We start from the raw sequence: 12,031 nt of genomic DNA, 5'->3' as shown, positions 1-12,031 counted from the left end.
AGTGAGGCTGTGGGCAAAATTTTAAACTCTTGGTGGTGGGATTATGAGAGATCTTTTTTTCTTTTTTAATGTTTGTCTTTCCTTTTCAGATTTGTTAGGATGTGTATGGGGTAATTGAAAGCAATCTTTTAGATCTCAATATAAAAAGGAATGGGTTGGACAGGTCAATTTTTGAGGTCCTTTGCAAACCCAACCTGGTGGGATCCTCTGAACTTAGGACGTGACTGGGTGGATGAGAGATGGCTCTGAAGCTGACTGAGTTGGGAGAACCATGGAGTGGGTTGGGGAAGGGGGCATTGGGAGGAAACAAGGATGTGCTGGGCCATGGGGGCCAGACCCAGGCCTGGCTGAGGGCTGCCTCTTCAGAGTTGGGTTGGAAGAGTAGATACCCTGGGAGGTCAGAAAGAGGGGGCAGACAGAGACTTGAATCACATCTCTCAGTAGAGGACACCCTGTCTCCTCGGCTTTGACAGAGATTCAACCAGGAGAAATGGACTTTCTCTGTAGCAGGAGAGATTGGTTAGACCTAAGGAAGCTCTAAGAAGCCAGCGGGGGCAGCTGTTACTCCCAGTGCTGTGCTTTTTTCACAAGGGAAGGCTGGATTTGAGGGGGGCCCTGTGTGGAGGCAGAGGGATGTCTTCTGGGGAGAAGAGATGTGGGGTGGGACATTCTGGGGGAGGGTTGCTCTGATTAGTGGTGGAGCCCTGGTGACGGTGAAAGGGCAGCTGGGAGCTGGACCTGAGGGGCGCTGCCATCCAGCCCCAAGGCTCCAAGTCCTCCGCGCTGCGGTGGGGATGGGCTCAGGAGGGAGCTGAGATCTCCCCTCCCGCTTGATGAATTGGCTTGTTTAGTGGAGCCTTGAAACTTCGTCTATCATTAAAATGGGAGCAGGAGAAAGATGAGTGACCCAAAGATATAGTCAGGTGGTGGGCGAGGCCAGCAGAGGCTGATAGACAGACAGATGGACAGACAGGAAGATACTGGGGTGCACAGGGGGAGCGTGGGGGTGGTGGCACTCAGGGTCTGGTCCAGGGGAAACCGGAAGTGCCTACAGCAGACAGAGAAGGAAAAGGCAGCTGGACGTGACTTCCTGGCTGTCAAGAGACCAGGGCCAGCACCGACCCCTGGTGACCCTGGCAACTTCCTCCTTTCTCTGACCCTTGGTTTCCCCATCCATAAAATGAGATTTGGACCAGATTGCCTCTAGGGCCCCTTGAAGCTATGACTCTGCTTCCGGCCTCCTCCTTGCTCACCAGGGACCTCCAAGCAGAGCGAGACTGAAATCCAGATTTCTCACAGTGGCCGTCGGACAGCCCCTCCCCACCTCCACCCCTGCTCTCACTCTGCCTGCGGCCATCCCCCAAAACCCTCAGGCTGCTGTCCCCTGGGATCTGCAGGTATCGGGCTTCTCTTCGTCCAGGTCTCCATCAGCTCAAGGGCCGCCTCTCAGAGAGGGTCACCCTGAGGGCTCTGTCCAGAGTAGCAACAATCCCCAACCCTCTCGCCCTTCTGTTTCCCTCACAGCCCTTCTCGCTACCTCACGTTGTCTCATTTGCTGAATTACTCATTTTGTGTGTGTCTTTCCCGACTAGAATTTTCATGGGCACGGGGGTTGTGTCTGCCTGTTCCCTGTTGCTGCCCCAGCACCCAGCACGGTGCCTGGCACACAGTAGGGTCTCAATAAACATGTACTGAGTGAGTGAATGAATCAGAGAGGGTCACAGACCCCAGTCTGTTCCTTTGAGAGAAACTCAGAGAGGCAAACTCTTCTTTTCTCCTCTCCTCCCCTCTTTTCTTCTGAGCTACTGGCCATCCCTCCCTGCCCCTTCCTCATGCCTCCCTCTGTCTCCCCAGATCAGGGTCCTCAGTGGGTTTCTGCCTGCCAGCAGGAGGGGAGAGGGTGCAGTTGGGGGCTTTGTAACTGAGGGGCAGGATTTCAGCTCAGGGTCTGGAGCCTTCCCCGGGCCCCTCAGAAAGTTGGTCCTCATGTGAAACCCAGGAAAGGCAGGAGGACTCTGCTGGGTGCTTTGTGCACATTATTTTATTTAAGACTCAAAATGACTCACCCGATGTAGGTTTTATCATTTCCATTTTCCAGAGGAGGAAACTGAGGCTTAGAGAGATTATGCAATTTGTCCAAAGTCATAGTCAGTAGGCGATAGATTCAAAGTTCAATCTCAAGCTTGTCTGATTCCAAACCTGTGCTTTTATTGCTGTGATACCACAGGGAGGGTTTCTGGTGAGGCTGTGCCACGAGGGGAGGGTCTTTTCAACCCTGTGGGTTGCAGGTACTCAGGACATTTAAGGATGCCTTCCTTCCTTCCTCCCTTCCTTCCTTCCTCCCTTCCTTCCTCTCTTCCTTTCTTCCTTCCCCTCTTCCTCCCTCCCTCCCTCCCTTCCTTCCTCCCTTCCTTCCTTTCTCCCTTCCCCTCTTCCTTCCTCCCTCCCTCCCTTCCTCCCTTCCTTCCTCCCTTCCTTCCTCCCTCCCTTCCTCCCTTCCTTCCTTCCACCATCCATGTGTGCTTGATGAGCATCTGCTCTATGTCAGGCACCTAGAGCCTGTGGTGGCACAGGTAGCAGCAATATGTCAGGATCAGGGCTGGGACGGTGCATGTAGCATTTGGGGTGAGGGGCAGAAATGTCAGAGGAGGCACTGGGAAGAAGTGACATCTCATGAGACTTGAAGGATGAGCAAGAGCTCATCAGGAGAAAGATTTATTTATGGAGCAGAGTGATCTAGGATGAGAAAATTGCATGTGTGAAGCCTCGTGGCCAGAGAGAGTAGGGCTGCGTCCTGCAAAGGGCTGTAGGAAGATGGGAGGCTGGAGAAACCAGCAGGGATCCTGTCATGAAGGGGCTCAAGTGCTGAGTGGAGGAGCTGGGCTTTCAGCCGAAGGGTCATGGCGAGAGGGGAGCATGGGAGAGATGGAATGAAGTTTGTCCTCTGGGCAGGATGCTCTGGCAGGCGTGTGGGAGACTGGCCCAAGGGCATTAAGGGTGGGGGCTGAAGTTGCCACCAGGAAAGAGGTGACGGTGGCCAGGACTGAGTGGTGGCCATGAGGCTGGAATGGCAAGCTTGTGTGATGCGTGGGATGAAGGTGGCTTGGCCCAGACGCTGGGATTGCGTGACCAGGCCTCGTGAAGTCAGCCTGTTGCTTCTTGCCCTGGAGCAGGGCAGGGGCACCAGAGGAGGGTTGGGGCACTACCACTGGGCCGTCCCCCTGCATTCCAGGGGCTACAGTCTGCCAGAGAAGCTCCCAGGTTCGGACCCAATGGCACCCAGTGCATTCTGCCCTGGGGCTGCCCCTGCACCTTAGGACACAGCCTGGCATTGCCGGTCACCTCTTGTACTTTGTGTGGTCTGAGCAGAGCCTGCTCTTTTTCTGTGCCTGAGTGCAAATCCTGTCCTGGACTAGTTGTGTGACCTGGGGAGATTCCTTAATGTCCTCGTGGCTCAGTTTCCCAATTTGTAAAATAGATCTAAAACTAGCACCTCTCTCATGGGGTGACTGTGGGGATTAAATGAGTTAGTGGGTTTAAAGCCTTTGGAATAGTACCAGCACAGAATAAGCATTCTCTAAAAGTCAGCTGTTATTTTTATCATTACTGTCACTATTGTGACATCCCACTAGACTGTATGATACTTAGGGCCATGGGTGGTGGAATGGATGAATACATGACTAGCGTATGCTCTGGAAGCTTCTTGCTGGGAAGAGGGAGCTCTCCAGTGCAAGGCAGAAGGCAGAGCAGGGGGTGGCTGAGGGTTGGATAGGCGCACGGGCTTACTTGTTCTGCGGCATGTGGGATCTTCCCAGACCAGGGCTCAAACCCATGTCCCCTGCATTGGCAGGTGGATTCTTAACCACTGCACCACCAGGGAAGCCCCTCCCTGTTTAAAAAACCGTCTCACTTATGTTTCTTCCTTGATGCTCATGGTGGCCTGTGCCATAGGCATGATTGTCATCCCCATGTTTGTGATGAGGAAACTGAGGCTTAGAGAGGTAAACTGATGGGTCCAAGGTCACACAGGTTGTGGCGGCAGGCGTGCCTTCCCTGGCCCCAGCTCTGGCTGGGCCCCTCTCCCTGCCCTCTCCCCAGGCCTCAGGCCCCCACCATCCAGGCTCCCTCCTCTCTCGGTTGCAGGACGGTGATGCCTGCAGATCTCCAGCATCCCTTTCTGGGCCAGCTGAGCTCCTCTGCTTGCTCTGCACATGCTCCTTTCCTGTTTTGGCTCCTGCCCAGGCCTGAGGGCTGCTTGCAGGAGGACCCAGGGAGCTGGGCAGACCAGCCCACCACAAATAGTTCTGCCACCAGGGGCAGCTGTGGGCCCCACCCGAGAGCGGCAAGACAGCGCTGGCTTGCGGTCTGGGCTACAGGCAGGCTGCCTTCCCAGCACTGGGCTCAGGTCCATCTCAGCCAGTGGGCATCTTGGGGAAGGGGTCTGGAGACCACCCTCTCTCCATCTTTTCCAGAGCATCTGGTTGCGATTAGGGGCAGGAGAGTGAGAGGGGGCCGGCAAGGATCCAGCAGGCGCCAGCAGCCAAGAATGACTTAATTGGATAAAATGTCTAATGACAAACCAGAGCCCCACAACAGGGTCCTGGCCCCAGTCCCAGGCCTGGTCCTGGGCAAGCCTTTTCTCAACCTCTGTTCTTGATGGCTCCTAAGTTACCTCCAGTACAGTGTCCTCAATTATGCAGTGATTGAGCACCTACTGTTTGCGAGGCACCGAGGATACACATTTGCGGAAGGTGGGAGGGTCCTGTGGGAACTCAAGTCTACCAGGGAGACAGGCACAGTTAGACCACCAGCAGATGCTCTAGGAGAGAGGGCTACATCCAGGAGCTCTGGGGAGGGTTTGGGGCAGGTCGAGGTGGAGAAGGGCATCTGACACAGTGCAGGCCTGAAACTGATGGAGATCACAGGGAATGTCACCTCCACCCGTCTGGTGGTCTGTGTCCCATATACACGTCCATAGTAGGTGTGGCAATTGGAGAGACCGTATAAGACACATCTTTGGGGGCATAAATCTTTCTGAAATGGAAAAGCCTGGTTTCTGTGTCATTTGGAATAAATTTAATGACCTAGAGGGAACTGGAGAGAGCATCAAGTCGAGGAACGGCTGCTAGATGGCCTGTGTGCAGCCACTCTCCAATCCTGTGCCCGCAGCAGACATTGCTAATTGATCATGACAACCTTTCCTGCTAAACACAAATGGAACCTCAGAATTCTTCACAATTAGAGTGCTCGTGGCTGTCACTAATCGATTGGAGATGGCTTTTGAGATGAAACCTATTTGCCATCATTGATGGTGTCTAAGCTCCTTGTTTCATGGGGAAAGTGACTTCCCCAAGGTGTTTGAAGGTAGTGATGAGACTAAACAGTGGTCCCCACTATGGAGACATCTTCGACTGTCACAACCTGGGAGGAGGTGCTACTGGCATCTAGAGGGTAGAGGCCAGGGATGCTACTAAAAAATCCTGCAATGCATAGGACAGTCCTCCACAACACAGAATTATCCAGTCCAAAATGTCAGTAGTACCAAGGATGAGAAGCCCTGAACTAAAAAAACTCTGCTCTCTGGCTTCTAGTCCCTGGAGTCCCCTGGAAGGTAAGATTATGTGCCATTTCTGGTAGAGAAATAGGGAACTGGTTTGGAATGTTCCAGAACAATTGTTCTCACCCTTGTCTGCCGTGTTAGGTCCAGGTCTTCTCAAAAGCTCCCCGGGGGATCATTTAAGAATCCTCATGCACAGTCCACACCACAGACCAATTATATCAGAATCTCTGGGGTGGAACCCAGACACCAGGAATTTTTAAAACTCCCCAGATGATTCCAGTGAGGTTGAGAATAATCACCCCTTTGGGGGCAGATAAGGGAAACTTAACCTCCATCCCTACCTGCTGTATGACCTTCTTTAAACTCTGTGAGCTGCTGATTCCTGTCTGCGAAATGGAGAGCATCATATCTACAGTGGAGGGCTGGAGTGAGGGCTGCAAGTGTTACCTGTGCAAAGTGTGTGGCGTGGAGCTCAGTGCATGTTGGGTATCTCCTGCCCTGATAATCACTTTCCCCAGAGTCAATGATGGCATGGGAATCAGGGCTTCTGCAGAGTGAGCGGGCTGGTCCCCCTCCAGGGCCTTCACTCTGACTGTCAGGACTCAGCTTTCTGTCCCCTTCTCCCAGGTCAGGATGCAGGCCGAGACTCTGGAGGGGCCCTCCAGGGGACCACCATGCAGGGCTGGAATCGGAGAGCCCGAGAGATCCCTGGCCAGGTGTCGGAGCCGGACAGGACTCAGCTGAGCCAGGACCTGGGTGGGGGCACCCTGGCCATTGACACACTGCCGGATAACGGGACCAGGGTGGTGGTAAGTGCTGGAGGGACATGGACGGGGAGGGAATTGGCAGTGGGGGAGCCCCCAGCTGCCCCATGTACACTTGTCAGACACACAAGTGTATCCTTTGGGGTTGGCCCTGGACGTCGGTGTGGAGAGAGGGCTCCCGGGAGACTGGATGGAAGCGGGGTCAAGCCTGGATCATAAAATCTTAGCATCTCAGAGCTTCATAGGCTTGCCTACCTCCTTGTGGACCCAGAGAGGTGAAGTGACTTGCTCAAGGATGCACAGCATGTCCACAGGGTTCCTGACACTGGACTCTTCCACTTCTTAGGGCCTCCACTAGAAGCTGAATGAAGGTGACATTATTAGTCACATCTGGCTGCCAGCTCTGGCCCCACCCCGACCTCATTTCTGCACCATCTACAGACCATGTGGCTCCAAAGGGTTAATGGTACAGAGGCTCTGGCTGCTCAGCCTCAGAGCAGCGCACTCTGAGTGGAGGAAGCAATTAGGGTGATGCTGCAGGAGAAAACCTCCTCTGCCTGGGGCAGTTCTGGGGGTGGCAATGCAGGGAGGAACTGGCCCCTTGTAGAGCTGGCCCTGCTCCCCAGCTGGCTACCTGGGAGGCTCATGGGGACCTCTGTGTCTGTGGGAGAATCTGTAATCATGTGTGTGTCTGAGGGTTATTGTGTATTATGTACATTTGCCTGTGTGTCTGTCACCATGAGCTGCTGTGTCTGAGATGAGTGTGTGTGGGTGTGGGTGTGTGTGTGTGTGAGACCGTGTGAGTGTGAATGTGCCCATGGCTGTGTGTGGAGGCGCCCATGGCTGCCGGGGAAGAGGGTGGATTCTCAGGATGCAGAAAAACTATGAAAGGAGAAGCAACAAGAGGATGGGCTTCTTGGCATTTCTTTATTTTATGTTTAGTAACTAATTTTTTAAATCCAAGAAGTGCATGCGGTGAAAAAGGCCAAATAGTGCTAAAATCAGAAAACAAAACACATCAGTCCGCCCCTCTCCTCCAGACCCGCCCACCCCTCTCTCAGAAGGTGTCACTTTGGGCACCTTCTCCTGGCGGTCATCTCCGTATTTCTAAGTAATTTGCTCACACTGCTGCCTGTCGATAAATCCGTTTAGACATTATCTGTTGATTGCCTGTTGTGTAGATGAAGAGTGCCTTTTATATGCCTTTTATATACTCCCCCAAGCGTGGTTTAACGCTCTCAATATAACTGTTAAATCCATATGCTCTGCTTTTTATCATAATCAGGTAAATATTGTTCACCACTAATCCAATCAGGGTAATATCATTGTTTACTTTCTTGCATCATTTTTGCTTTTCCTGCCCCCAATCCCCACCTACTTTCTTAGTTTTTTGTACTTACCATGGCTATATATTCTTTTTTTTTCTTAATTAATTAATTTTTGGCTGCATTGGGTCTCCGTTGCCGCGTGCAGGCTTTATCTAGTTGCGGCGAGCGAGGGCTACTCTTCGTTGTGGTGTACGGGCTTCTCATTGCAGTGGCTTCTCTTGTTGCGAAGCACAGGCTCTAGGCGTGCGAGCTTCAGTAGTTGTGGCACGTGGGCTCAGTAGTTGTGGCACGCAGGTTTAGTAGCTGTGGCTCGTGGGCTCTAGAGCGCAGGCTCAGTAGTTGTGGCGCACGGGCTTAGTTGCTCTGCAGCATGTGGGATCTTCCTGGACCAGGGCTCGAACCTGTGTCCCTTGCGTTGGCAGGCGGATTCTCAACCACTGAACCACCAGGGAAGTCCACTGCTATATATTCTTAAGCATCCATTGGCCTCAAATATAATTTTTGGTGTGGTCAAACCTGTCAGGTTTTTTTTTTGGAAAACTCTCAGCCATCGTCATCCTTCTTCAACCTGGCCGGTGCTCGCCTGCCTGCCCACAGCCATCCTGGGACCTCCCTCTCCTTCATCCTGGAACTCCCTTCTCTCTCTCCTTGCTAGGCACCCTGTTCTCTTGACCCTGTGTCTTTTCTTTCCCACTTCATTCCCTTGTTTGTTTAGCTTTCTGAGAAAGGTTACAGAAGAGGAGAGCTTGCACATCTGAAAATGCCTTTATTGTATCCTCGCACTTGATTGATGGTTTGGCTGAATATAGAATTCTAGATTAAAAATAATTTTCCTTCACAAGTTTGCAGGCATCTCACATGGTCTTCTGGCTTCTGATGTCACCATTGAGAGGTCTGATGTGCTTATGCCCGATCTTTGTAGATGCCTGCTTTCCCCTCCTCTGGAAGCTTTCAGGGATGTTCCCTTAACCCCAGCATTCTGAAAGTGCCTGTTCTGGCTCTTTCTCTCTCACTGCGCTGGACACTTGATGGACTGTTTCAACCTGGAGACTTATATTCACCTGTTCTGGAAAGTCTTCTTGTTTTATTGCTTTGATCATCTTCTCTCTACGTACTCTCTTCTTTCTACCAGACCCCTCAATTAGATGTCCATCTTGGGGATTGATCCCCAAACTTTCTTCTCTCTCTTTGCATTTTTTGTTGTCTATTTGTTAGTTTGCTTGTAATTGTTGTTGTTGATCCACTTTCTGGGAGATTTTCTCAACCTTATTCTCTTAATGTTACTGATTTTTTTTCTACTATCATATTTTTCACTTCCAAGAGCTGTTTATTCTTTTCTGATCATTTCTTTAAAAAAAATAGCCTCCTATTGTTCTTGTGTCATGGATGTAATAGCTTCTCTCTCTAAGGATATTTTTAGAATTTTAATATCTTTTCCTGCATCATTTCTTTTCTTCCTCCCTCCCTTCCTCCCTTCTTCCCTTCCTCCTTTCCTCCTTTCCTTCCTTCCTTCCTTCCTTCCTTCCTTTCTCTCTCTCTCTCTCTTTCTTTCTTTCTGTTTAATGCAGGGACAGTATACACAGGAGGGCCAGGTGTGGGCAGGGTGAAGGAAGAGAAGACGTTAGGAAAAGCTGCAGCAGGGAGCAGCTAAGACCTCTACATGTGAGCCTGAGCTGGCAGGGAGGGTGGTTCCCCAAAGCAGCAAGAACTGTGATGCCTCTGCAGGAGGGGTGCCGGGCAGGGGCTGTACCAGTGGGGGCGGGAGACGGACCAGGGCCAGCCTGCAGCCTGGTGCGGAGGGAGCAAGGTAATACATTCTCTGAACTCTCTCTCTTTCTGCATCATTTCTGTGACTTATCTTTCCTGTTACCTCGTCCTCAGACGTGGCGTGGCCCCATTACTGATCCTGTCTTTATTTAAAATGTTGATCTTTTGTTCATCATGGATTTTTCTGCATCAATTTAACTAATTTGATTTAAAAATATATGGCATTAAAATATTCTCTTGATGACTGAGTTTGTAGGTGCCGCTTTTTAAATGTTTTTATTTTTAAAAAATTTTATTGGAGTATCGTTGATCTACAATGTTGTGTTAGTTTTAGGTGTACAACATAGGGATTCAGTTATACATATACCTATATTCATTCTTTTTCAGATTCGTTTCCTATATAGGTTATTACAGAATATTGAGTACTATACAGTAGGTCCTTGTTGGTTATCTATTTTATATATAGTAGTGTGTATATGTTAATCCCAACCTCCTAATTTATCCCTCCCCCCCCACGTTTCCCGTTTGGTCACCATAAACTTGTTTTCGAAATCTGTGAGTCTGTTTCTGTTTTATAAATAAGTTCTTTTTGTTGGTGCCACTTTAAATGTTACACCCGAGGTCAGTGCCTCCCTCGCCTCACCCTAATCCCGGCCCTGAAGGGGAGCCATTCATTTCCCATCCTGCCCTGTCTTCTCCATCCTGCAGAATCAAGGAGCCACGGTGGGATGATGGAATAGAGGGCCAGGGCAGGACAGGTACCCCAAGTAAGGGAACACTTGGAAACTCACCCTGTCCCCAACCCCCAGCTTTGCTGGGCTACCGGTTAAAGAACTGGTATTTGCTCTGGGCCAGACACCATGGTCAGAGGGCCATGGTCCCGTCTGTGCAGAGAGGCCGCTGCAGAAGAGAGCCACAAGAGACGTGGCCTTCTGGAAGCAATTGTCTGTGGGTGTTCAGAAAGGGCAGTGGGGATCATTAAGAGCCAGTATGGATTCAATAACCCCAGAGCTTAAAAAACAGCTCAAATTCTCGGGCTCCACCCTGGACTGATTGGGTGAGAAACACTGGAGCCTGGGAATTTGTTTCTTTAAAAGTCCCCCCATGTGATCCTGATGGTTCTCTAGGTGTGGGAACTTCTGAGCTGTAATCTTTCAAACCAATTTTAAAATCGGTTGCCAAACTGAACACTGGAAGCTGAGGCTTTCTCAGGCACCACGTGGCTGTACTTGACCACAAGACTTCCACCATCCTGGGGGCTTTGTGGCCCCCTCAGTAGCCACACGTGAAGAGTGCACGTGAAGAAGCAAGGCCACCCTGGCAGGAGGCCCCTCTGACTGCGCTAGGGGTGTCCCCAGCCCTGCCCAGAAGATTGGAGGATCAGACTTCTAGACCAGGCTTCTCCCTTAGCTGGAAGAGAGTTCAGATGTCAGATTAGGAACCGGAAGGCTTCCTTGGCAGGCTGGTTGATAGTTGGCCTCAGGCCAGATGAAACTATTGGGATCATTATAAATCCTGGCACTTCCGTTTAGAATAAGGTGGGAGAGATATGACTTAGCAGCGGTTCATGAGGAAAACACTTGGGGCTCCTCACTGCCTGTGGGCTGGGATGAGTCAGGAGTGTGGAGTGGCTGCCAAGGACGGAGGTGGGAAAGCCAGCTGTGTTCATGGAAACCCACAGAAACCCGGGGACCAGGGCTGGGGCTCTGGGGATCCTGTGGGGTTTTTCTTGTCTTGACCATAGCTGAGGGGTTTGAACCCCCTTTCAAATGGCTTTCTAGGAACCAGAGTAGTCCAAAACGGTTGAAGGAGCTTGGGGTATTTAACCTGGTATAGAGAAGCTTCTAGATGTGGCTGCTTTCTAATAGCTGCAGGGCTGTGACTGGGGCAGAGGGAATAGACTATTTTCCTCCATAGCTCATATCCCTTCCTGCCCTGAATTATCTATTTATTTGTTTTTATTGCCTGTCTTCCCCTGAAACTGAGGCACCATGAGACCCAAGACTGTCTTATCACTCTGTAGCCAGTGCCTGGTGCATGATGGCTGTTCCTCTTTTGAAGGAACAAAGGAAGTAGGGATTTCCCCATCTCCAGAGGCCTTGAAAGACAGGGTTGTTGAAGAGAAGAGGTTGTGCCTGGGGTGAGTTGTTGGACTTAGTGGCCTCAAAGGACCAAACTCTACTGACTCCCGGGTTCTCACACACATAAGAGAATGTCAGTGCTTATACATGCCATAGATGCTGGAACGTGTGCGCACACACTGCGGCCCGGGGGGGTGTCTCGTGCCAGAATCCTCAGAGGGGCCTGTGCTCCATTCCTACCCCGCCTTGAACCCATTAGGCCTTGCACTGAGCTGCACTCAATGGGGGATGGTGACGATCGCCCCCTTCAGCACAGCCAGACCTCCACACAACCTGGGCTGCGCGCTCACCCTACCCTGGATGGCGGGCCCTCTTGGTCCCTGCAGGTGCCCCGGGAAGGGGCCCAGAGACAACTGCTTCTCCCGTGTCTCTGGTCAGCGTCTCTGAGAGCTGGGGTCTCTCTGGCCGAAGGAAACCCGATCTTGGCAGCAGAGGGCTGAGCAAGAGGGAAGTGGAAGGAAGGGGACATTT

The 12,031-nt window shown here is 51.5% G+C and overlaps 2 protein-coding genes across 6 annotated transcripts in view; one reads left to right on the top strand and one right to left on the bottom strand.

Moving 5' to 3' along the window:
* LOC137755070 (large ribosomal subunit protein eL19) overlaps positions 1-12,031 on the bottom strand; it is a 406,958-nt gene that overhangs the window by 42,051 nt on the left and 352,876 nt on the right. The window contains exon 1 of one of the 3 annotated variants that reach the window (XM_068531036.1): positions 7,163-7,166. The exons of the other annotated variants lie outside the window; for them this stretch is intronic. Coding sequence (XP_068387137.1) covers positions 7,163-7,165 — 3 coding nt within the window. The 5' untranslated portion in view covers position 7,166. Of the gene's footprint in view, positions 1-7,162; positions 7,167-12,031 lie in introns of those variants that run through there. 3 annotated transcript variants of the gene reach the window in all.
* The window catches only part of PLXDC1 (plexin domain containing 1), a 61,225-nt gene that overhangs the window by 1,553 nt on the left and 47,641 nt on the right, over positions 1-12,031 (top strand). For all 3 annotated transcript variants that reach the window (XM_068531029.1, XM_068531030.1, XM_068531028.1), the window contains exon 2: positions 6,188-6,369. In XM_068531029.1, coding sequence (XP_068387130.1) covers positions 6,188-6,369 — 182 coding nt within the window. The remainder of the gene's footprint in view (positions 1-6,187; positions 6,370-12,031) is intronic.

Source organism: Eschrichtius robustus, chromosome 20, assembly GCF_028021215.1.
Source record: "Eschrichtius robustus isolate mEscRob2 chromosome 20, mEscRob2.pri, whole genome shotgun sequence".
NCBI lineage: Eukaryota > Metazoa > Chordata > Mammalia > Artiodactyla > Eschrichtiidae > Eschrichtius > Eschrichtius robustus.
Note: the sequence above shows the minus strand (reverse complement) of the source record. Positions and strands in the feature narration are given on the sequence as shown.